The 26515-nt window shown below is 38.1% G+C and overlaps 1 protein-coding gene across 2 annotated transcripts in view; it reads left to right on the top strand.

Moving 5' to 3' along the window:
* gabbr1a (gamma-aminobutyric acid (GABA) B receptor, 1a) overlaps positions 1-26515 on the top strand; it is a 51398-nt gene that overhangs the window by 18445 nt on the left and 6438 nt on the right. For both annotated transcript variants that reach the window (XM_077575686.1, XM_077575684.1), the window contains exons 8-18: positions 4977-5111; positions 8579-8749; positions 9771-9872; positions 11033-11098; positions 11650-11841; positions 15543-15788; positions 16150-16213; positions 19297-19374; positions 21495-21645; positions 23507-23639; positions 24366-24482. In XM_077575686.1, the coding sequence (XP_077431812.1) occupies positions 4977-5111; positions 8579-8749; positions 9771-9872; positions 11033-11098; positions 11650-11841; positions 15543-15788; positions 16150-16213; positions 19297-19374; positions 21495-21645; positions 23507-23639; positions 24366-24482 (1455 nt within the window). The remainder of the gene's footprint in view (positions 1-4976; positions 5112-8578; positions 8750-9770; positions 9873-11032; positions 11099-11649; positions 11842-15542; positions 15789-16149; positions 16214-19296; positions 19375-21494; positions 21646-23506; positions 23640-24365; positions 24483-26515) is intronic.

Here is a 26515-nt window from a genome sequence, read left to right as displayed (position 1 = left end):
AGAAAGCATGATCTTTTCTGCCCTGATCACAAATTTGATCTTCCGACATAACAGTTGTGTGAATGCTTGATTCTCACTATAGTGTTCTCATGATCTATTTTGTTGTCTCTCAGCATTCAAGTACGACAGGATTTGTGTGAATGCTCATTTCTCAGCATTTACGCACATTTGTTCTTGGCAAATATAGAAGTCGAAGGACGGTTGATTTTTACTATTGTCGAAAATACACTATCAAATCGAAGGCTCATCACTCAGCATTGACATACAAGTGAGAACACTCGTCTCTCAGCATTCACACAATTTTGTGACTCACAACGGGCTGAGTGTCAATGTTCGTCTCACAGCTTTTACATATTTTTTTGTTTGTTTGTACATAAAAGTTGGAGAATGCTTGATTCAAACAATTCTCGTGTTATTTTTTAAATTTGTAAATTAGCATAGACGTGACAGTCGTTTTAAACAACTGCTTATCAAACACAGCGACACATACAAACAACATCCAACAATAGAGACTTAAACTTTGTAAATGTAAACATCAACATATTCAACCAAACTGTAATGATGGAAGTCTGCTAGCTTAATACTAACTTATAATGTCAAATGTCATAGATGGGCTAATGCAAATGGCACGCATGAGCAGCAACACAAAGAAACAGGCACGCAAGGTTGGGGAACACGTTGGTGTACTCGAGTGTGACGCGTCAAACATGCGTCACGCATGCAATATTCATGAAGCCCGCCGTTTAATCCTCGTGCGGCGCGGTGGATCCCCGTATCCTTTCCCCGGCTATCGAGGCCACGGCGGCTCACGATGAACATGGGCGTCCACACATCATGCTGAGACACGCACACACATATACGCTCCAGCCGCTGGCCGTTGCCATGGTGACATCAAAGCTCAGACCGCCAACTTTGATGAATTATTAACAGCGACGCAGCGAGACGCTGCAGATGCCACGTGTGGATGCGGTGAGACGCGGTGCTTCCGAAGCTTTGTCTTAATTGGCAGGCGAGACACTTTTTCCCAAGTGGTTGCCGATCCGCTAGGTGGGACGTCGCATTGATTGAGGGTTAAATTGGGGGCGCTGCTCCGTGATTGAAAGGCGTTCCCCTCCAGGGAGTTGCTTGCCTTCACTGTTTGCAGATATTCTCCAAGACTATAGGGGGCAGTGAAGAGCATCTGTGATATAAGAACAACACTTCACACAATAGCAGTAGATAACTCCAAAAAAAAAAAACTTTATCGAGTTTGGGGTAAACTGTCGACATACATTTACATAAGTAAATGAAAACAACAATGAATCGGGAAATAGAAAACACTGATGTTTGCTTTTGCTCGCCCGCCATGTTTTTTCATGTATAGTTGGAACATTTCGTAGGTGTGTTGTGCGAAATGATGTTGTTGGACCTCATAGATGTAAAGCATAAACCAAGCTTTAGTATCCATCTTTTTTGATACGCGTATTCGCCAGTCCTTTTTTTTAATAGAAAAGTTGTATATTGTTGTGAAAAGACAGTTTTTTTTCATCAAATGAAATCACATTTTTTTGTGGGAAAAAATCCTATTTCCTGTGTGTTTTTTCCATTAATCATAGTATTTTTAAAAAAAATTTAAATATCTTTACTTTAACCCTACTTTTTTCGCAATTAAAAGATGTGTTTTTAAAATATAGTTTTCAGCCCAAAAGGTTTTTTTTTATGAATTTTTTTTTTATTCATCACTTTCTTGAGAAAAAAAACAAACATATTTCAAATCTTTTTTTGGGGAAAAGGTCTCATGTTTTTGAGACTGGCTATTTATTATGTAAATGTGAAGAAGCTGTCCTATAAGTTTTTTTATTATTATTTCAGAAAAAGTTGTGTTTAAATTTTTTGTAATTCAAAAATTTGTATTCGCTCCTGAAAAAAGGCATTTTTTTGCAAGAAAAGTTATTATGTAACATTTGTAAAAAGTTATTATTTATTTTAGTTTTTTTTTTTTTAAAAAAGGCCTTATATTTTAATATTACATTTATATGTTTCCCTGTGATTGGAAGTTGAAAGTTTTCTATTAAAAGTTTTTTTTTTTTTTTTTTCAAAAAAACGGGCGGAAAATCAATTGAAAAAGATGTTTGAGACAAGCCATAATCTTACAAGAGTCAAGTTTTTTTTAAAATAAATATATAATATAAAATGTCAAATGAAATATTGTTTTCATATTTCAATCAAAAGTAATATTTTTTTATGAAAAGTTGTATTTTTTGTGAAAAAAGTCATTTTTTTCAAGTTTTAATGTAAAAAAGTAATATTTTTATTTAACTTTTTTTTCTTTTCTTTTTTTAACAAATAATAGCCTGAGTAGTATGTTTGTCAATTAGTAGTAATGTTTTTTCAACAACAAAAATGTATGGAGAAAAAAAAGTATGCTCGTTGTCCCCCCCGTTTCATATATAACATCATTAGAGTCTATTAGTGGTAGCTTAGCAACTTTTCAAGTGTAAAGTGCTACGTAGGAGACATAGCTCAGGGAATTGTGACGTTTTTATGCGGCTGCAGTGTGCGCATGCATGTGTCATCTTTATGTGAAAGTGCATGTGGTTACGATGACACCGAATTGTTGTTCCTTAGCATTTGTTGCTTATTTAAGATTAAGACAGGGTACAGTTTTACCTACCCTGGTAGGTATGTAGACACTTCACTTCATATATATTAGACACTATACATACGCTCTGACATCCATACTTGAAATCCATATTTTACATGAACTATTGTGTATACTAGCTGCGAGTCTGCAGCTTTGTTGACATAATGAAAGTCTGCACAGGCTGATTACGCCTTCCTAACGCGCAAAACCACCCGTGGGGAGGAAGTGATTGTCGCTGCTGATTGATTGGGGTGGGGGGAACACCCCCGCCGTCTCGCTCGCGTTGCGGAAATTGCCGCTTCTGGTTGGACATCAAAACTGCAAAGTCGATGCTAATTTTGTTAGCATTGGAGAACTGTAGCGCTGCCGTGTAATTTTAAAACCATTAGTTTTTTATTATGAATGGCTCTGTTGACCTTTTTGGTGATCTCAGCAATTCCGATAACACAAGTCTACGATGCACATGTGTGTATCCTGGTAAAAACGTATGGGAGGTCAGCCATCTTGGTTTGAAGCAGCCATTTTGGGTGAATTTCCGAACTTGTGAATACTGTCAGATTAAATGCGAATAGCAATTTTTTTTCTTACACCATCAAATGTGGGCGGAGGATGAGATATTTGATGATCAATTCAAGGCTCCGCCATGAAAAATGAGGTGCGAGGGCCCGTTCATCACTTTAATTATTATTAAGCTCCTTTCAGCTAGTTTAGGTGATCAATGTCAATCAAAAGTCAACATTAGCATGTTTTCCCCTCAGCTCATTAGACGATGCAGGTGCTTCTTTTTGGCCATGACGAACCCTGGCATGTGCATAATGCCACTTTTTGCACTTTCATTTGCTTTTCTGCCTCGGGTGCTGTCAACGCTGCGGCAAAAAGTCAGAAAATTACGAGCTGGGCTTTGCTTTTTTTCTTTTCTTTTTTTTTTACTCGCATGTGAGGACGTCAAGTGTTTTCACTCGTTAACTCAAACGAGACAATCGGCGGCGGCGGCAAAACAAACGTCCTGAATTAGGAGCCCCGTCACGGCCCGCTGATTGTTTGTGACACCCGTCAGGAGAGTTTCTATTGTGTTTGCGATGCCTCTGCGGGGCTGAATCATCACACGTGTCAGGACAGTTTAGGAGTGACGACGGCAGGCGGCGGGCGACCGATCGCTCCTGCCATACTGCCAATTACACTGAAAGCGCATCAAACTTAAAATACAGTAAACCTCCGTGAGCAATTGACACCCCTGGTGAGAATTTTTACAATTGCCTATATTAATGGTTTAACCCATAACCCATAAATACAGTGCAACTAATGTAAGCTGAACAGTTTATAAAGTTGGAACAGGTTTAATCGGTCAAAAAAAATGTACAAATTAGAGCTGTGTTTTTTTGTTTTTTTTTAAGCTTTGATTGTGAAATTGTGAAATTTGGGGACAAAATATTGCATTACGAATAAGATGAACATTCTAAAATGGTATAAATGGGTAAAAATGTAAACATTAGAGGGAAAGAAATTAAATCTAGATTTTTGGCTTTTATTTTGAAGTTTTGAAAATAAAATCTGCGATAGGGATTAACAGTTTAAAATTATAACGGTATATGAATGGTTCAATTTTTTTCTCTCGAAATTAGGGTGGGGCCAACAACAACAAAAAATGAAATTTTTGGCTTTTATTTTGACATTTTGAAAAAATATATATGGTAGGAATAAGCTGAACAGTTTAATTTTGTAATGTTAGTCGGTCCCCAAAAAAATAAAAATTTGCTTTTATTTAAAATTTTCGAAAAAATAATAATAATAGAAACAAGCTTAATGCATGTTAGAAGAGTTAAAAAACGCCCCCCCCCCCCAAAAAAAAAAGGTGTGATAAGAGGTTAAACCCCCCAAATTTTAACATTTGGCTTTTATTTTGAAATAAAAAAAACAATAATTGCAATATAAATGAGTTCAACTGATTGATGTTAGAAAGGTTAGAATTGGTTATTAAAAGGGGAAAAAAAGTGTTGCGGCATCTTGTAACATCTTAGGGCATGACACAAATACAACAAAATGTATTAAATAATTCATTAATAGTTTATTTCGGCTCTATACATAACACAGAAAATAAAATATGTGAATAAAAACTTTTTTTAAAAAAGAAGAAAAAGATGCAAATATGTATTTTTTTTCAGTGAATAGTTGAGGGGGGGTGGATAGTTCCATTCATTTTGTAGCTTAATGTGCTGCTACACTAAAGGTGCACAACTCTAAATTCAGACGTTTTTGTACATTGTAAAAAAAACCCCAAAAAAACGATATAGCGGGAAGACATTGCACATTCACACTTGTTCTTCTTGTGATATTTCTTGCGATGTCCTTCCAGTGCGACCCGGGCGAGTCCACCAAGCTGCTGTACGACCTGCTGTACACGGAGCCCATCAAGATCGTGCTGATGCCCGGCTGCAGCGGCGTTTCCACCATCGTGGCCGAGGCGGCTCGCATGTGGAACCTCATCGTGGTGAGTTCGCTGCTCGTGGGAAATAAGATGGAATTGGGTAAAGGGCACAGTGGGGTGGGAATAAGTCACATGTCATAAACCAGTCTTCATGTTTCAAGCAAGTCCCAAGAACTGTTAGGCTACTCCTTTCTCAAAATCAGTCTCTTGTAATCTAATTAACACAAATCTTTGACTGTCAGCCATTTTCTAAATACAGTTCCCTATTTTGCCAGCTGTTGTTTTGACACAGACTATTGTTCTGTCCTGTGACAATATAAACACCAAAAACAAGATGGAGAAAGGGCTTTTAAAGCAAATAATTTATTTAAAGATATACAACTAAAAAAAGCGCGTGAGTGATGCTGAGTCACAGCATAATTCCTGTTCTACGTCAGTAGCTTTTTTTTTCTTCTTCTTCTTTTTACATGTGTTATTACAGCCGTTTACAAAACCTACATTTCACAAACAAGCTGGGTGAGACTCTCTTACATGCCTACCCATTGAAAAACGTACATGTTTCCGGTACTGTAAATCCTGGCTGGTATGGGACCTCTGACTTTTTTTCTTGCGCTAGCTAGCTAGCTAGCTAACTGGCTAGCACTTGTCATTTTTTCACACTGTGGTGGATCCTGCTCAACTTTCTGCCGTCCATTTTGTTACGGTTGCCGTCCAACTTAAGAACTGGCTAATTTCCGGCATTTCTTCTGCCCTTTTATTGTTTTTGTTATTTTTTTTTATAAATTATTTGGTTGCATTGTCTTGTAGTAACTTAGCAAAACATAATGGTTAGCCTGCTTGCTAACGTCAGCGCTAATAATCTAAACAACAGAAAAGTCAATTAACAAGCCAGTCCTTCAACAATCATGAAGGACCACATCATTTAAGGTGGTAGAGAAGAAGGCTATAATCATCCCTCAAGCCATTTTTCTTGTTTTCTGAATAGCTTTGCCTTGGTCAAATGACAAAAGAAGGGTTTGTTTACTAATGGTGCCATTGGAGAAGCTTGGGCTTTTGGAAGTTCACGTGACACTATGGTACATTTTTCTACAGTCTAAAAATGAACTATAGATGGAATCAATTTGCGGAAATGTTCAATGCACAACATTTTCTTACTCAAACTCCGTGGCTGTTTATCGATTTTGACGCCGCCGACACTTGAACGAGGCAGCTCCACAAAAGACCTTGACGAGGACACAATAGCGCAAGACAAAGCGTATTGTCCCATCTCGCATACTGCTTGTCAACATGTTTTTTTTTTTTTCTCTGGCTTTGGCATCACGTTCTATTTCCCATCCTCTGTGTCGCGTCCCGCCTCTCACTTGGCTCTCCATTAACTTTGTCTGATTGTCTTCAATGTTTCTGACGGAGAAAAAATGGCTTCTGGTGCTTGGCATCTGCCCCTTCTGTCTTTCTCAAAGATGGCCTGCGCAATGTTCTCTGTTGTACATTTTTTAGGTATCCGTACTTTTGAGTGCAGGTAGTATTTTTACCAAACCCACCCATTCCCCCACCCCAGTATTTGTATTTCTACTTAAGTAAAGAGTGTGTGTACTTTTGCTAGCCCTGCCTGCAGGTGCCTCTTTGTAGTTCAGGCATAGAAAAACCGCAGGTTCCTGGATCAAAAAGAGGGTATTAATCAGCTCCCCTTTTCACTCTTTTAATGTGATCCTGTGTATCTGTTAATAAAAGCACCGCTGAGCATTGATTGCTGCTCGAGGGCCGACGGAAACTCGATTGGTTGGAATTAAAAGATATTGTTTGAGGTTTTACGGGCGGAAAGTGGGATCATACACGCCAGTGGTAGATAGCTGCAGCTTAAGTCTAATTCTTCTTTTGGGGAATGCCTCAAGCTTTCCTCGGAGTGACATTTGGGGTTGTTAAAGCTGCCTTTCTGTTCACTTCAGATCTCTAAAACACTACCAAGCATGTTATGTTGGATTTACGGCATTGGTTAGTCAGAGCCGAATCACGCGAAAGTGTCAAATTCCGGTTACATGTTATTTATTTGACATCTGGGGCATATGCATTTTTTTATTTTTATTTTGTACCGTTCTATCAAAATTGTCCTTATGTGCACTGGACCCTCCTTTTTCCATTTAAAATTGCTCCTTTTTTAAAATGTTTTTTAATTATTTTTTTTAATCTTTTGTTTTCTTGGTATACATGGAGGGAGACTAGTAAGAAAGAATTTAATTGCTAACGCAACCCTCTGCCTTTATTCAGGCTTGTGACAGGTCTAGTTTGCTCTGGCTTGTAGGGCTGAATTTTAGAATCAGTATCATACTGAAAAATTGTGTCAAAATGATACTGCATCCAAAGTTTACCAGATCAGAATTGTAACACATCAAAATCATGCGATATAAAAATTGAACCAGATGAAAGTCAGAGTGTATCAAAATCAGAGTGTATCAAAATCATACAGGATCAAAATCGCACATTATAAAAAAATATAAAGTATCAATATTTTGTTGGATCATTCATAACTGTAGTGGAAGAGACTAATTCCTGATCAAAAACTTACCACAACGAAATAAAAATGCAAAAAATTGTACGACCAAAATCATGATCCTCGTTAAACAAATACATAAACTAGGAGTGTCAAAATTAGTGTGTTAATTTTTAGTTAATTTAAAGTTCCTTTAACGTCCAGCCTTTACTTGGAAAGCCTGTACTGGGGGAATTCCAATTTTAAAAACGTGCAGTTTCACAAGTTATAGATTATTATTAAGATTATATAGCTCTTAATATGAAAAGAAAAATACACTGAGCTGTCACCAACGTCTTACAAATGGAATTATGCCATCTAGTGGCAGAAAAAGGACCAACGCAAATCAATATCACACTTGTTTTTTTACCGTGCAGTACATCTTTTTAATTTTAACTAAATGTTATGATTTTTTTTTATTAAATTACTGTATCAATGACTAAAAGATGCAGCCATATTTCTGTTAGTTTAACATTTTTTGCTCTTTTATGCTAACAAGAGTTTGAAAACGTAGAACAAAAATATTTTATTGAGAACAGATATAAAATTTGCGATTAATCGTGAGTTAACTATTGAAGCCATGCGATTAATTACGATAAAAAAAATATAATCGCAGATCCCCTAAAATAAACCAAGATCAAGCTCTTCTAGTTAAATTTCTGTGCTTGCGCATCTGAATAGTCTGACAGTATCTTTGTTCAAATTGCACAATTGAACAACATTATCTACCTGCTGCACTCTCAGGGATGTGTCATTATTATTATTATTATCATTGTGAAGAGTACACATTGCCCAACGTTTCTGACATCCATCAGGGAGGGAGGGAACGTCTGTAACGATTCCCTAAATGCCACCTTTGTCGTTTTTAAAAAGATCCGTTGAAGGCTTTTCCTTCCACTTGTCATTGTGAGACTCATTGTTTGAATCATTGGACGTTTGGCATTTAGCGCTGCCCCGCCTTCCAGACTTCGCCAACGTCTCTGTCCGGCGTTGCTCTCCACAGCTTTCGTATGGCTCCAGTTCCCCAGCGCTGTCCAACCGTCAACGTTTCCCTACCTTCTTCCGCACGCACCCGTCAGCCACGCTGCACAACCCTACCCGGGTTCAGCTCTTCCAGAAGTGGAAGTGGACCCGCATCGCCACCATCCAGCAGACCACTGAAGTCTTCACCTCGGTCAGTACCTCGCATCACATGCTCAACCAAGGTGTGTCTTATAATTAAAAGTCAACCCCCCCAAAATGTATTGACAATAATATGTTCTATGCGGTATTTTGGTTAATATTGCGTCAGTGGAATATGAGTTGAGCAGCACAATCCAAGCAGTTTTTATCAATATCAGAAGGCGGCCATTTTGCCACTTGTTGTCGAGTGAAAATGACATCACAGTTGCTCAGGTGACAACCAATCACAGCTCAGCTTCAGAAAACAGGTGAGCTGTGATTGGTCGTTGCCTGAGCCCTGAGCAACTGTGATGTCATCTTTAGTCGACAGAAAGTGGCAAAAATGGCCGCCCCCTGAGATGGATAAAAAACGGCCGGGTTTTGATGCTTAACTCATATTCCACAAATGTAATATTAATTAGAATGTCATGTTTAGACTAGTGAGGTCACATATTTCCTATTATTGTCAAGAAATGTTTAAGGTTGACTTGCCTTTTAAAGGGTAACAAGTAGCCACCGTGCTAAACATGGACCAGATGAAGCGAAGCCCCTTGACTGTATTTGAATAAAGTGTTTTTATGTAATGGAATCACAGGAAAATTGAATAGAAATGGATGCTTGATTTTGTTCATGTTTTAATCACTTTCTTAATGTGGTCACATTGATGTTGTTTGCGTCAGACTGGATGGTTTTAATTAGCCATTGAGCTTCTTGGTGTTTGTTTACCTCAGCCGCCGTGTTGCTCTCTCTTTCCAGCAATCACTCACAGTAATTATCGGACTCCTTTTCAACATATTTGTCGGAATATTGGTGGCGAAAGCACATCGATCGTGCCGTGCATCTCTCCCAGGCGCGGCGCTCAATACAGAGACGCTTAATGTGCGTCGCTGTAATGAAGGTTAATGATCCGCTTTTTTCACCACCACTGCTAGCGGCTTTTTACTTTTGTCCCTTTATCAGGCGTCTTCTTGAGTGCTGGCTCCTATTCCGCCTTTCATGTTTTCCCTATGTCTTGGTTTCCATCTGTCCGTCAGACTCTGGACGATCTGGAGCAGCGAGTCAAGGAGGCCGGCATCGAGATCAGCGTTCGCCAGAGCTTCCTAACCGACCCGGCTGTGGCTGTCAAAAACCTGAAGGTGCTTTGATTAAAAATTCACCTCAGCTGTCAGCCAACCACCCCCCCCCCCCCCCCCCCACACACACACACACACACACAACTCCCCAACATCCTCTCTTCCAGGCAACTCTCACATCACAGCTGCAAATATCATTAGCATGGACGCCAGTTGGCAGAAATTAATGTGCAGTGTTAATGAGATACTCCTGAGCTTCTGGAACGCTCAAGGTCACAGGCTTCGTATTTGCTCTGTGTATTCATTTTGCACATATTTCTGTGGTACTAAGACTGACCTGCGAGAGGCAGCAATGTGCCGCAAGGCATCTGTACTGACAGAAAAGACAAAGAAGATGAAGTAAGGCTAGCCGTAAGAGTGATTAAGAGGCTAGCGGTGCTTGTCCGCCAAACTAAAAGTCTGCTGCGTTTTAACATAACCTCACGTAGTACCCGGATTGACCTGCGAGAGGCAGCAATGTGCCGAAGGGCATCAAGACATCCCAAAATACAAGGCGCTAGCTAGATAAATAAAATAAAAAAAGAAACATGCTCATTTCACTTGGGTTGATTAAATGATTAGTTAATCCATTTGTTTTTGAATAATAAAATACAGAACATTAAATAAACAATATTATATTAAACAATAATATTTTTAATAATATTTTTTCTTGATGAGGTGATCAATACTTTCTTTACTGTAAATAATAAATTACCCCAAAAAAGTAAAATAAACAATTTTTCATAGCTCACCAACACTTTTTTTTCTTACATTACTGTAAAAATGACCTAAAATGATATTTTTGAAATACAGAATTATATGTACTGAAAATGTTTACATTTTTTAAATCAATTTATAAATCTTTGGTCATGAAATACAAAAATATTAGTAGATTTGTATTTTATTTTACATACAAACATTTTCCATTTTTGTTGTTGAAATTTTAGAAAATGTATTAAAAACTCAATAATTAATTATTATTTCATTCACTACTTGATTATTGTATTTTATTATTTCATTATTATTTCACATACACAATTACGTTTTTTCCTCCCAACTCATCTGAAAGTGACATCTGTCTGTTTTCAAATTGCATACGACTCTGAAAAACAACATAAGGTTAAAGCCACATTATACTTTTTTTTTGTGCTGTTGCTCTAAAAGCATTCCTCTCCTTTTATCAGCGTCAGGATGCCAGGATCATCGTGGGTCTGTTTTACGAGACCGAAGCCAGGAAGGTGTTTTGTGAGGTAAGTGCCTGCTTCTCTCCGCTCAATTAATCCCAAGAGACTCAAATTCCCACTCTGCTTGTGTCCCCGCAATGAGCCATTTGAATGCCACAACAAGGCGACACGTTTCAATTTTTTATTTATTTATTTTACAAAATTTTCCCCGATTCACATACTTACATGGCTTACATGATACATGGACCCCTTGGCAGGTGGCACATTTGATACTTGGTCCTTCCAGTGGGAACTTACCCGACTTAATGTGCAAAGAAACTAAGTTGAAGTAAGTCGAGGAGTTCATATAAACAAAAGTAGTGGTTTGCCGCCAACTTTTGTGAACTTGGTGCTGAAATATGAATGGACTAAAAATCTTTAGAAGAATATGCAGTGCAGGACAGAGAAATACTACCAAATAAACACAGACTGTTGGAATAAAATGACTGAATTTTATGTATCAATTATTAGAGTTTAGGTTGTAAATGTAGTTCAGTGTTTTGACCCAGCAGATAAATCTGATGTACGCTAACCGTCCTCCCTACCTCCCTCCCTCCCTCCCACACCACCACCTGCAGGTATTCAAGGAGAAGCTCTACGGGAAGAAGTACGTGTGGTTCCTGATCGGCTGGTATGCCGACAACTGGTTCAAGATCAAGGACCCGACCATCAACTGCACTGTGGAGAACATGACGGAGGCCGTGGAGGGTCATGTGACCACTGAGATCGTCATGCTCAATCCCGAGACTGTCCGGGGTGTCTCCAACCTGGTAGGCACAAACAAACGCTATTTTGGTTAGCTTACCTTATTATATGCCAATCATTACTGCATACATTAAGGAAGCTATATGCTAGGGCCATAAAATACCACCTACTTCCTATATCTCTTAACGTCACTTCGTGTAGGCTCGCGGGTGAGCTGACTTTTAATATATCAGTAAATGATGGCAAAATAATGGAAAAATACTCCAATTCGGCAAAGTCCATTATCACCTGTAGGTTATTTTACACGACGATAAGCACCACACTCTCAATGCTGCGCTGTTAACGAAGTTTATTAAGGTTGTAGTCAGGTCCGGCCCCGGGAAGAATTGCCGCTTTAATTGGATGGTTTGTCGTAAAATGTACGACATTCTCGTTATTATTATGACACTCAGGCAGAATTTTAATGACTCGGCTCTGACTTTGTCCTCCAGTAACAGTTTGGACGATTTGTGGCATTTGGGGCGGCCAAATGAGAGCAGAGATTGTCCTCTTATCAGCACTGCTGAGGAGATGCTCACTAGTTTATGGTGGGTGCGCCGCTAGCTATTAGTCTTGAGATTTCTCAGAAAATAAGACTTAATTCGGATGATGAATGTCCCATTTTTACATCTGCCCGCAAAGTGGTTTGCCAGCTAACTTTAGCTTTAAGCGTTGTCTTTGTCGCAAAACAACAAAAAAAAAGATTTAAATGATAAATGGCACATTTTTACTTGCTAGTGCTTGCTAACAAATAACGGTGCTCCTCATTATTGGCCTTGTTTTCTTGTTTTCTCATTTTTACATTGTTACTTGTTAACTGACATTAACTCTAAGTGCTGCTAGCTATAAGATTTGTTCTTTCTTGTAAAATATTATTAATAACATTTTTACTTGGTGGTCTGCGAGCTAACAGGAGCTAGAATCCTTCTGTTTTTGGCTGAAAATAGGACTGATGTGAAGATTATCACTGTGTGTTTTTTCCTTGATATTTTGCGCTGTTGGCAATAGTTTAGCTGTACGCTCGCCAATGTGAAATTTATTCAAGTAATTCATTGTCATGTAAAAGTGTTTGCTTGCACAGACGCTATGCCTCAGCATTTAGCCGCCGATAAATATTCTGAGCTGTTTATCAACAATATGTTTGCTAAATCTCCCCAACAGAAGGAGGATTTCTCCCCGAGGAAAAAAAAAACACACTCGCCTTTTTTTTTTGGTTTTATTTTTTTGTCAGCATTTTCCTTTTGCTCATCTCAGCAGTGACGTAGTCTAAAGCCTCTTAAGTGCGGTGACCATATTTTGCTTTTCTAAAATGAGGACGCCATCCTCAAATGTACCTTTGTGGCCAACAATGTACACAAGCAAACACAATGCTGTAAAAAATATTGGCAGTACAGTGATACCTCAGCTCACGAACTTAATTGGTTCCCAGAAAGTGTGTGTGAGGCGAAAAGTTCGTCTTCCAAACATTTATTTCCCATAGGAAACCATTAAAATGAGAATAATCCGTTCCCAGGTCCCCATAAAACATAATTTTCTACTAAATAAGCCTTAAAACTACACAAAATATACCTTATTTTATGTATAATAAATGTGCTATTGTATTGTAATTAACTAAGTCACACAAACGCACACCTCGTTCGTGTTTTTCGATGATCTCCTTCTTCTGCTCGACCGTCATTTTCTTTAAGGTCTTCTTAGGCTTAACACTAGCCTGTGGTTGGGTCTTTTTCAGTCCCATGACAGCAAAAGTACACTCCAAAATGGTCCAAAATGTCTACCAAACACAAACCACGTCCGCACTCAAAGAAAGGGGGTGATGAACTGGGACGCCGTGAGCGTGCGTCAGCTTCTCGTGATTTCTCGTGTCGCGTGATTTGGTTCGTCCGCCGAAAACTAGTTCGTCAGCTGAGACTTTATGCTCGCGAATTTAATGTTTGTGAGGCGAAAAGTTCCTGAGCTGAAGCGTTCGTCAGCCGAGGTATCACTGTATGTCATTATTTCCCCCCGTTTTTATTTATTTTTATTTTTTTAATTATTATTATGTTATCAACTTCAGCCCTAACATTGAGATGGATAGATATACAGATATTCAACAGTTTTCAGGACCCCCCCCCTTGAAATGTTAGGTTAATTATTTGAATTATTTGTCATTTAACCCCCAGACCATCTTAAATGTTTAGATTTTACCAGTTTGTAGCAAAAAATGGCTACAGATATCTAATTTTTAAGACTTGTTTTGTAATGTGCTGCCTTTACTGCAAAAAGTTGTAATAGCAGTTAGTTATATAGTCCATCTTTAGCAAAACCTGCTTTTTCAAATGGATCTAACCCAGCCAGAGTTACTCGTTATTGTATACAGGGTTTCCGTGGGCCTTTAAAAGTCATTAAATGGATTTTGTCAAATTTTTAAGACCTTAAATGGCAATAAAAAAAACATTAAGTACGATGTCCAGAGGCATTTAAAAAATTAAATACAATTGCTCTGAATTTGACAAGAAAAATGTACTGTTCATCCAACATGAAACACTAATGCCACCTAGGCAGAAAATTACCTCAACACAAATCGATGACTCAATGTTTCATACTCATTTTAACCGTTTCATATATCTTTTTAACTTTATGAATTATTTAACTGTAAAATTGCTGAATCAATGAACTGAAAGATGCAACCACATTTGTATTTGGTAACCATATTTGTCTACTTTTGTGTTAACAAGTGTATGAAAAGCAATACTTTATGATACATTCAGAACAGATATAATTTGCGTAACTGGAAATCATGCAATCATTTATGATTAAAAATTGTAATCGACTGACAGCCCTTCAAGTCTTCCCCTTGACCTTTTTTAACTGCCGCTGTGTTGACTTTTATTCTTCATGTTTACCCGCCTCGCCTCGTCCTTGCAATTTTTTCCCCTCAGCAGCTGTTGTTTGTATTAAAACGCGCACCTGCCACTACCTGCTGCTACCTGCTGCTTTATCGTTGATGCACTCCTCCACGGGGCGTCCCGGATAGATGCGTACGCGCAATCACTCTATTTCCAATTCAATTTGCAAGTTTGAAATTGGCATATTTCTTGGCGGGCAGACCAAACACTGGAGGCGGTGGGATCGCACGTCACATTTAAATGCCAAGGTGGAATTTTTTAATGAATTGGACTTGTCAGAGAGCCGAATTGGACTTGTGCGTAGGCCTCCAGGGGAATCCTCGGGGACATCTTGATGATTGCGAGCAATAATCTGCCGTCACACATGAGCGCTCGCAGATTAGCTTAATTGCTCGCTGCCGAGAGGACGGAGCTGACAAATCACCCGGGGCTCATTTACGCCCCAAAACAGGTGGTGAGGTGTTTTGATGGAATTCTATCAGACTTAATGCGGTTGTTTTGTGGCCATCATTACATCTCAGGTCTGCGTTAAAGTGACACTTTGTAGACAAATGCTGATTGATTGACACATATTACCCTCCTCGAGACATATTCCCGTTTTTTTTTCCTTTGGCAATATTTTGTGCTCTTCTGCTCTGAAAAGACTGTATGCTCAAGGGTTAAAATTTGGTAAAACATGTATCTTTGTGACATTGGCTGTGCTATTACCTTTCGTAGCAATCAGCCTTATGGTGGCGCTATTATTAGGCCTCAAAGTATTCAAGAGTCCAAAAAGAATTGCTTTAAAACACCATTTTTTCTCGTCTACTTCCTTTCTATTCTATTTTCCCCTCAATCAGACATCCCAGGAGTTTCTGGAAGCCTTGATCTCCCGCCTAGGCGTCAAGAATCCCGAAGAGACGGGCGGCTTCCAGGAGGCCCCGTTGGCCTATGACGCCGTCTGGGCCCTGGCACTGGCCCTCAATAAGACGGTGGCGCCACTCAAAGCCAAGGGGCGGCGGCTGGAGGACTTCAACTACAACAACAAAGATATCACGTCTGAGATCTACCGTGCACTCAATACGAGCTCCTTCGAGGGCGTTTCGGTAGGTGTGATCAAGGGACGCAGATCAATTATCAAGGTTGGATACTTTCCGTGAATACTAAAATTTATAGGAATAAACCAAATTAACACAATGCTTGAATATAATACCTTTTGATGAAATTACCCTTTTCCCAGTTATTTGCCATAAATTCCCATATAAAGTTTTTAATTTACAATATTATTTTGTTTTTATTATAAGCTCCCCAGCTTCACTTCTATTTGAATTTTACCGGAAACCTTACAAAAAATTACAGAAAATTCTCCACCGCTTCAAAACCCCGTTCTGAACGCGACGAGAGCTAAGCTAATGTAGCATCCAACTGAAGAGGTTTGATTGTCCTTAAAATGTCTTTTTGCCTCAGGGCCAGGTAGTGTTTGATGCTCAGGGTTCCAGGATGGCCATGACCCTCATTGAACAGCTTCAAGGTAAAAAATGTTTATTTTCATTGAAAATGAGACAATACAATTTGTGTAGAAATTGCATGTGAATGCTAAAGAGCTAAAGCTAAACTGAAATGCTCTAGAATGTAATTGAATTGTTGACATATAGAATGTGAGATACGAAGTTGTAATGGTTTGAATCTGTCAAGAAATGTGGAAGGAAAATTTTACTGTGAAAAGCTTCTTTTCCCCAATTCAAAGCATGCAGCAAAATGTCTTTTGTCCTACCGTGTTCTCGATGGTGCCTGAAATGATACTTGAGAATATGGATTTTTGGCTCATATGTCAGAGCAAATTCTCGTTAGGGCAAATTGGAAAAAATCTTTCAAGTCAAAGCATGCAGCAACATTTCATCTCTTTTGCATATTCTTTAATATTGATTCGCTACTGTAATTTAACTGTACATAAAATATTTTATAAACTTGTATTCTCAGCTATTTTGGAAAAGATTGCAATTGAAAGCATGTTGTGACATTTCATTTCTTTTATCACATTCTGCAAGGGTGCTCCACTACTGAAATTATACTCAAAAGTATTTTTCAAGTGTGGGTTCTCGAGAATCCTTTTTGGAAAAACATCCTCTGCTGGCCTGCGTATCGTCTATAATTGCACTGAGCAAAAACGTGCTTGAGGCAGTTTGATGCTGGATTAGCGCGACGGGCCACCAGGCTGCAGTTTGTCACTTAACGACTTTTAGGCCTGATTATTATTCTCACTCTCCTGTGCTTCCTTAAAAGAGGAGCCTCCTTGACACTCCAGCCTCACGTTGGCTATGTGGAGGTGTCAGAGGTAATTTGGCCCGCGCAGTGAAATGACCTGACATGAATCCCGCAACCCACCCTCCCGAAAAAACGTCTTTGCGAGGGAGCTCATCAGTATTCCTGGTCAAGGCCACCACATAAGCTTCTTTTTTTTTTTCACCTTCTTTGTGTTTGTCCTTCTCCTCTTCCGCTGTTCTCATCCCTCCTTTCTTCTTGCACATTTTCATTCCCAACATGAAAAGCACTGGAGTGAAGAGACTTACTGGAGTGCACTTCATTGGTTACACTTACAACACCATCCAGCAAGGTGTAAAACGAGAGAATGCACTCCAAATTTAATGTTGACTGAATATTGTGCTGGGCAACCTGCACAGAGGACACGAGGATATGTTACAGACCCAGCCAATCAGCAACACATAGAGACCATGTAAAAAAAGATATTTTGTTATATAGTTTACCCATCCTACATGCTTTAAACACATTTTAAGTTATGAAAGCACTTAAACTAATTACCTCTTCGCTGCCAGCCATTTTCAAAGCAGTTCCCCATATTGCCAACTGTATTAGGGCATTCTGACTGATCTTCCAAGAATCACAGAATATTGTGTTCTGTGACAATATGATCACCTTCCAAAAGAAGCAGTACAGTTTGCTCCTAGTTTTTCTTTGCTATTAGTAATCAACAGTAGAATATGGTTTCACAAAAATTCAAGTTTCTGACCAAAAAGCTGAGAAAGCATGCTTTTAGTGAAAAGAAAGCAGAACAGTGTTTTAATTCAATGCTTTTTTTTTCTTCTTTTTTTTGCTTTTGTGGCACTTTAAACTATAAAACAACATAAACAAGGCAGAGAAAGGGCTTGAAAATGTATTTATAGCTTTACAGTAGTAAGTAAGTGCATAGCTTTAGTGTGGCTTTTTTCCCTTTTTTATTTTAATTAACATTTTGCACTTTCATCAGGGATGTGATTTTTCCGCTAATTCGCGGAATTCCGCTTTTTTTTATCTCCCCCCCCCAAAAAAAAAATTCCGATTTTTATTTTTTATTTTTTATTTTTTTTTAGTAGTTCGTTGTGTATGCACATGACTCCAACAGATAACATCTTCTGCTATAACAAAGACATTTGTTGTATGCTCTAATATGAGTTACTTTTCATTTGGTCATGATACAATTATTTGGTCATGAAATTTGAACTCTTCAACATTATTTATGTGTTAACTTAGTAATCACATTAGTTAGATATGATGATATTCTCAGTGATAGTTTTTAAAAGCAAAGGCAGTCCAATGTTTTTGAATGTGACTGATTTTGAGTTGACTAAAGCTGCCATTTTATATGGGATAGTTCAATATACATTGAAAATTTATGCTGTTGTTTTGTCTATTTCTTTGTCATGTGAGTGCATTGAAAGTACTTAAAAACACGGAAAACCCATGAGCTCCGGGCCCCCCTTGTCCCCCCACCAGGGCACTGCCCTGGACCTAGCTGGGTGCCAGTGGCCCCCAGACCCCCGGCTAAATTTTCAGATAATTTCACTTTGGTCAAATCACATCCCTGTTTCATGGTTCGCGCCATAAACTGCGTCTTTCTTCTTCTTCACATGATCGTGCCACACACTTTAAATGAATAAATAGAGTACCATTAAATAAATGAGAATGTGATTGCATGCCATAAGCCATTAAATAAAGTCACATTCAAATGAATATAAATCCCATTAATTAATTGAATAAATAGCAAAATAAACAAGCCGTTAAATAACTACAAATGTTATTAAATAGATAAATAAATAAGCCATTAAATGAATAAAAATGCCGTAGAATAAATACAAATACAACTGGTTAAATTACAATAAAATATGTAAATAAAAATGCTATTTAATGCATAAAAAAGCCATTAAATTGTAACTAATGGCAACAGTAAAATAGAAATAAATAAGAAATTTTTTTTTTGAATAAGTAGTCTTAAAATTAAAAAACATAAATAAAAATATGACTAAATAAATGAATAAATAAAACCATAAAATAAATAAAAATGACATGGAATGAGTAAGCAAAAAAGCCATTAAATAAGTGAAATACCATAAAAATAAACTGACATTAAATGAGTAAATATGTCTTAAAATCTATACAAACAAATATACATGTCATGAAAAAATTGATAAGTTCAGCATAACCATATTGTTCTGAACAATCTGGACTGACTTTTAAGTCATTTTGAGTCCGATTTTCAAATTTCATCTGTATTTACACATAAACGCATAAAACTGTCTTTTTTTTTTAATTCTGTGAAAATTCTTCTACCTCGCCCAGAGGGCAGCTACAAGAAGATCGGCTACTACGACAGCTCCCAGAAGAACCTGTCATGGTTCGGCAAAGACGTCTGGATCGGTGAGTTGTGGAGAAATTCCGCCCCCTTCCTTTATTAAACTTCCACTTGGCGTGCATCAGAAGCTAGCAAGAACAGTATTTGGTTAACAGCATGACAAAAATATATATTTTTTAAAAATCAATAAAATGCACCGCTTTATTGAATGTGCGCAGAATGCTACATAAGTGTTTTGCTTGCCAAACTTACCTTGCTCTGACCAACCAATCAGAGGGCAGAAAAATGCTGATGCCATCGAGGGCCAGCTCTCTGGCCCTGTGCGGACAAACTAGAAATGTGATTGGTTAAAGGCACTCCCTCATCTCTACCTGTATCCCCCTGTCCACTCTGTCCTTCGCTACCTACTTTTTTTCTATCACTCTCTCCCTCATTCTCTCCTTCCTTCCTCCCTTCTCTCACTGTCTCCACGGTTGCCCTAACAACCACTTCAGCTCGCCTCTCTCTTCTAATCGCTTTGGCAACTGTTACCGAGCTGCGTCTCCATGGCAACACTCTGTTCTCATGTTTTTTTTCCCTTTTCTTTCCACTTTTTTTTTTTTAACTCAAGGACACGCATGTACATGCACACTCATGCACGATGTGTCAAATTATTCTTGCGATGTGTATACAACTTTGATCGATCGCAAGAGTTTGAAAGTTGTTTTATTTTGAAAATCAACCAGTGTCAAAACGTTCATCGCGGTCGTGTGATAAAATATGGAAAATGTAAACCCAAAAGCTAGCAAAAATCTATTTAAAAAAACTAAATTTGTTTTGACGAGCTTCTTTGAAAATGAGAAGAGGCCAAATAATGAGACAATTTGAAAATATGGAAAGTCCTGCTTAAGGTTTATTGCAAGTTCACGCGCACGCACCAAAAACTGCGCTGCGTAATATGTGGCGACAGACTCGCAAATGAGGCGAGGAAGCCATCAAAACTGTTTTGGCGCATGGAGCCCAGGCACCCTGCTTTATAAAAAAGCAAGCTTTGGAGGAACAAAGATGACTCCGAGATGGGGCTAGACCAGAGAAACAAGCGTAGGGCTACAACATGAATGCTAAATCATCATTTGTTTTTGTTTGTTTCTGTACCGGTCCGTCTTTATGTCAGCCCGTCTCAAATAGGGGGCAAAAAATTAAAAAAAATAAAAAAATCCCAGTAACATGACTTTTGGTCTCACATGTCACACGACGGGCAGGCGTCATGTGGGAAGTAGATATTGTCAGCCGTCAGACAGATGGCGCCGCTGAGACATCGGCTGCGTTACCGCGGTGACGAGCCCGTGGGGGTGACACTCTGACACCCGACGCTGACATCTGACACATCAGCTTCACGTGGCGCTCACACTCGCGTGCGCGCACACACACTGTCGCACCCATTTTCTCTCACACATGGACATAAAAATCTATATTTGACTGTATCAGTGCTGTATCATAAAAAAATATCGATATCAATAACTCACGCACAAAAAATCTGTATCTCTTTCATCACAATATAAATATTGTGTCATTTTGTCGCCTCTCATACACACGCTACCCAATTTCTCTTTCACACATAATATCAAGATTTGATGCATGTGTGTCAGCCCTTTCACCAAAATACACACACACACACATTTCTGGGCATCGTGAGTCTAAAGAAAGACAAAGAAAAAGAAGCAAAACAAGCCGAAGCTGTTCTTGGTCCATCTGGCCCTTGTTGAACTTCATTAGTGAGCAATGAAGTTGGTTTGAAGCCGGAGCACGTCGGGATCATTTGCTGTTAACTCCACACTACACGCTCTTAATTAGCACACAACATGCCCACTCACTCACTCGGTATATATACTCAGTGTGTGTGCGTGTGTATTAAAAGTTTTACCCAGCAGAGTTCACTGACAAGGATGCTGAATGGATGTATGTACTTACTTTTCATTAATAGCTGGCTAACTTGTAACTACAGTATTTACTTGTATTGAACAAAAAGAGTATTAAATAAATAAATCCGTAAAAATTTAAATTTGAAATTCAAATTTTTTACCCTTAAAGAGTACGCTCAAATTTTTGTTTCTACCTTTTTTCGTCCTTGAGTTCTTTAGTACTACTTGGAACTTGATATCAGAAACGCCGCTTAGACTTTCATGTGCTGAATTTCCCCGTTTAGGGGCGGGGCCTCCAGCGGATCGCACGGTGGTGGAGAAAGAGTACCGCTTCCTGTCGCAGAAGTTGTTCGCTGCCGTGTCCGTGTTTGCCGGTCTTGGCATCCTGCTCGGCATTGTGTGTCTCACCTTTAACATCTACAATGGCAACGTGCGGTAAGAGTACACGCATATTATTTATTATATTTGAGGTGGTGAATAGCAGTTATGTGCATCCAATTTCCGCATTTAGCTAAACAGGATGAAGCACTTCACCGGCAGACCGTGTTGCCACAGTTACCTAGAAAATGTCACCTCGACTCACTTCACTGATTATTTGATTTTAAAAGTGACAAATTTAGATTATTTTGTTACTTTACTGATTACTTGAGTTCAAAAGTAACTTAGTTAATTTACTGATTACTTGAGATTAATAGTGACAGTTAGATTACTTTACTTTACAGATTACTTGATTTTATAAGTAACATAGCCAATTTACTGATTACTTGATTTTATAAGTAACATAGCCAATTTACTGATTACTTGAGTTCAAAAGTAACTTAGTTAATTTACTGATTACTTGAGATTAATAGTGACAGTTAGATTACTTTACTTTACTGATTACTTGATTTTATAAGTAACATAGCCAATTTACTGATTACTTGAGTTTAAAAGTAACGTAGCACATTTACTGATTATTTGAGTGTAAAAGTAATAAAGTTAGATTACATTTTTACTTTAGTGATTACTTGAATTTAAAAGTAACTTGGCTAATTAACTGATTACGTGAGTTTAATAGTAACTATGTTAGATTCCTTTGTTACTTTACTGATTACTTGATTTTAAAAGTAACAAAGCTAATTTACTGATCACTTGAGTTTAAAATAGAGCTGTCAAACGATAACATTTTTTAATTTGATTAATCACATCTTTGAATTTTGATTAATCCCGACTAATCACTTAATAAAAAAGGCTTTTTCATCAATATTTTTCACCCCGGTAAATTTGAAGGGTACCGGTTATGTGTTAATTCTTTTGACATTTAATGATCATCCTCCTCTTTTTCTAATCAATTACTTGCATAATTTAAAATGGGGGGAAAAATGACCCCAATATGTTGACATGAACAAACGTTTATTAAATGCTTTACTTTAATGCATGTAATTATGTTTATTGCCCAAACAACCTGTGCTACCTATTACCTATTTACCCTATTGGGTAAAGCAACTGCTGTTTGTCAGTCTCCACTATATGCTCTCATGCATGAGATTGTTATCTCTGACCATACATTTGTATTTCACTGTGTGATCAGTGTAGGGATTCTCATCAAACTTTAACAGGAACATCCCTGTAATCCATAATATATCCATTTTGTCCTTGGCAGAGGTAAGAAATGGTTAGTTGACGAATTTCTACATTATGGTCTACAGGATGTCAGGTGGGAAATGAGAGGTGAATTTCGACCCTTTTTGCAGTCAATTTCTAGCCTCAAGTTCCCAGAACTGGGTGGGTGGCAAGGTAGTTCGTAATTCCAGCAGATAGCTTAAAAAAAAAAAAAATGATCGCACCAAATTCCTTTTGATCCAAGATTTATCTCTTCGGTCTATCCAACATGCTAAATTTATATTTGACCTGGACACGCTGATATCAAGTCCAATATGTCAGTGAGCTCATCAGGAGTTTTCAGCAGTTTTATCCCTCCGGTGGTGTTGGGGGAGGGCTGTGGTGGGATCTCCACCGGCTTTGATTAGATTTCACACGCTATTTGGCTGAGGGAAGAGTGTCGGATCACATCAAATGTTTTCATTAAGTCGCTCTCAGTTGAAAGTCTCACACTGATGAGCTACTTCACGTCCAATTGGAACATTTAGGCTTGTCACAAGTCATTACCTGGACAAACCAGTTTGAAATGTTTACTCAAGTGATTACATGCTCTCTAAATATGGTGAACCCCCGTTTCCAGACCCGTCCACAATTTAGTGATCATATCAAAAGTCAGTCAGTCAGTGATGTTTTTGCGTACGTGTGCTAATTGCAGCTACATCCAGAACTCTCAGCCATACCTGAACAACATGACGGCGGCGGGTTGCATGATGGCTCTGGCCGCCGTCTTCCCGCTCGGCATCGACGGACATCACGTACACCGGTCGCAGTTCCCCGTCGTTTGCCAGGTAAACGGAGCACCGCCGCCAACATGGCTGCTTCGTACCAGAATAGCCTACTGCATGTTCAGTTCCGGGCACGGGTCTTTGAGATTTGTGTGTGCCTCATAATAGAAATGTCCACCAATTTTCATGTTATTGGCTAAACTGTTGTTGAGGGCTGTTTTTGTTTCTTCCTAACTTTCTAGTGTTCTCAAATTTTTTCTAAGTCAGCCAATCTTAAAAATATTTTCAAAGTGCCACAGCAGGGGGGGTGGGGGGTTGGGGGCTCTCGCCCGTCATATCCGACATAGAGGCGCTATGGGGCGGCCTCCCTGACCACATTTGCCCGCTCCCTGGCTGGTTCTCAATTTTTTTCTTAGTCAGGTAGCAAATGAGCGAGTGAGTTTTAGTGATGTAAAATGAAACTTTTTTTTTAATTATTGGGTTTAATCCAGATAGATTTGGTCTATGTTGAGAATGTTATTGGCACATTAATTTGCCTCTTTTTGCCTTTTAGAACTTGCAAATAACATTAAAAAAAGGTAGAAATGGCTAAATTGCTTTTCCTCTAAGTATCTTTGGGATCTGCACTCATTCTGTGCTGGTAATTACTGGTCCACCTTTGGGGTCAATGACAAATGAAGTTTAATATTCCGAAGTATAACATTCCCGCTCAGGGTGCACCCGAAGGACTCCTCTTTGCTCTCAAATTAAGATGTTTTTTTTTTTTTTTTTCTGTCTTCCCACCTGCAGTTCCGTCTGTGGCTTCTGGGTTTGGGCTTCAGTCTGGCGTACGGCAGCATGTTCACGAAGATCTGGTGGGTCCACACCCTTTTCACCAAGAAGGACGAAAAGAAGGAGAAGAAGAAGGTAAGGCTTTAAAATGAAGGTTTCAAGACAGAGTTGGGATGTCAAATTGGGGTTTTAAGACGGATGTAGGGTTTCATTCCTTAGTTAGGGTTTCAAGGAAAGGTAAGGGTTTCAAATTAAGATTTCAAACCAGGGTTAGAGTTTTAAATTATGATTTTCACACACAGTTTGGGTTTTAAGTTAGGCTTAGGGTTTCAAATTAGGTTTTCATGCAAAGGTTAGGGTTTCAATTAGTGTTCAATACAAGGTTACGGATCATATTTTATTAGTCTTAAATTTTCAGATTAATTTTTCAAATTAAGATTTCAAACCAGTTATGGTTTCAAAAAGTCAAGATTAAGGTTTCATGTTTGGGTTTCAAATTTGAGTTTCAAGAAAAGGTTAGGGTTTCATATTAAGATTTCAAACCAGGGTTAGAGTTTTAAATTATGATTTTCACACACAGTTTGGGTTTCAAATTAGGTTTTCATGCAAAGGTTAGGGTTTCAATTAGCGTTCAATATAAGGTTACGGATCATATTTTATTAGTCTTAAATTTTCAGATTAATTTTTCAAATTAAGATTTCAAACCAGTTATGGTTTCAAAAAGTCAAGATTAAGGTTTCATGTTTGGGTTTCAAATTGGAGTTTCAAGAAAAGGTTAGGGTTTCATATTAAGATTTCAAACCAGGGTTAGAGTTTTAAATTATGATTTTAAGACACGGTTTGGGTTTCAAGTTAGCCTTAGGGTTTCAAATTAGGTTTTCATGCAAAGGTTAGGGTTTCAATTAGTGTTCAGTACAAGGTTACGGATCATATTTTATTAGTCTTAAATTTTCAGATTAATTTGTCAAATTAAGGTTTCAAACCAGAGTTACGGTTGGTTTCAAGTTATGGTTTCAAAAAGTCAAGATTAAGGTTTCATGTTTGGGTTTCAAATTGGAGTTTCAAGAAAAGGTTAGGGTTTCATATTAAAATTTCAAACCAGGGTTAGAGTTTTAAATTATGATTTTAAGACACGGTTTGGGTTTCAAGTTAGGCTTAGGGTTTCAAATTAGGTCTTCATGCAAAGGTTGGGGTTCCAATTAGTGTTCAGTACAAGGTTACGGATCATATTTTATTAGTCTTAAATTTTCAGATTAATTTGTCAAATTAAGGTTTCAAACCAGAGTTACGGTTTCAAGTTATGGTTTCAAAAAGTCAAGATTAAGGTTTCATGTTTGGGTTTCAAATTGGAGTTTCAAGAAAAGGTTAGGGTTTCATATTAAGATTTCAAACCAGGGTTAGAGTTTTAAATTAGGATTTTAAGACACGTTTTGGGTTTCAAGTTAGGCTTAGGGTTTCAAATTAGGTTTCCATGCAAAGGTTAGGGTTTCAATTAGTGTTCAGTACAAGGTTACGGATCATATTTTATTAGTCTTAAATTTTCAGATTAAGGTTTCAAACCAGAGTTACGGTTTCAAGTTATGGTTTCAAAAAGTCAAGATTAGGGTTTCAAGCAAATCTTATCCTAATTTTCAGCCATGTCAGCCTGTTTGTCTCTAAACAGACACCGTCTTGAATGCAGCACACTTGTCTCGAGTTATTTTAGCCTTGATCGGCCTCAACTGGCTTTTTTTTCTCCATTTGTATTTGTGGACATAATTCAACCTGAAGGCTTCGCAAGATACACTTAACTCCACTTCTTAATCTCAAGATGGCGAGTGCAATATTTATGGGTATGTATGAATATGGATGAGTATTAACAGTCTGGGAGAAGAAACGCTTCAAGTGGAGTCAGTGTTGATGCATTCACAGGAAACAACTAAAGTGTGGCCACAAAATATGTACCGATACTCATTTGTGGGTTTACATTTTTCATTTGACTAAAAATGTTTTGAATTTATGAAATGATAAAAATAAAAAAAATCTAATTACAAAATAGTCATGAATTCATATTTGGTATTAAAATAAACAATTGTACACAAGTATTGGGAAAACAAACTTTTTTCTTTTTTTTGGTTAATTTTGCTCACTTTTGGCTAACAAGCGTCCATGTTTGTGTGTTGTGTGTT

Source organism: Vanacampus margaritifer, chromosome 9, assembly GCF_051991255.1.
Source record: "Vanacampus margaritifer isolate UIUO_Vmar chromosome 9, RoL_Vmar_1.0, whole genome shotgun sequence".
In the NCBI taxonomy this organism is placed as follows: Eukaryota; Metazoa; Chordata; class Actinopteri; order Syngnathiformes; family Syngnathidae; genus Vanacampus; species Vanacampus margaritifer.
This window is presented reverse-complemented; position numbering and strand designations above follow the sequence as displayed.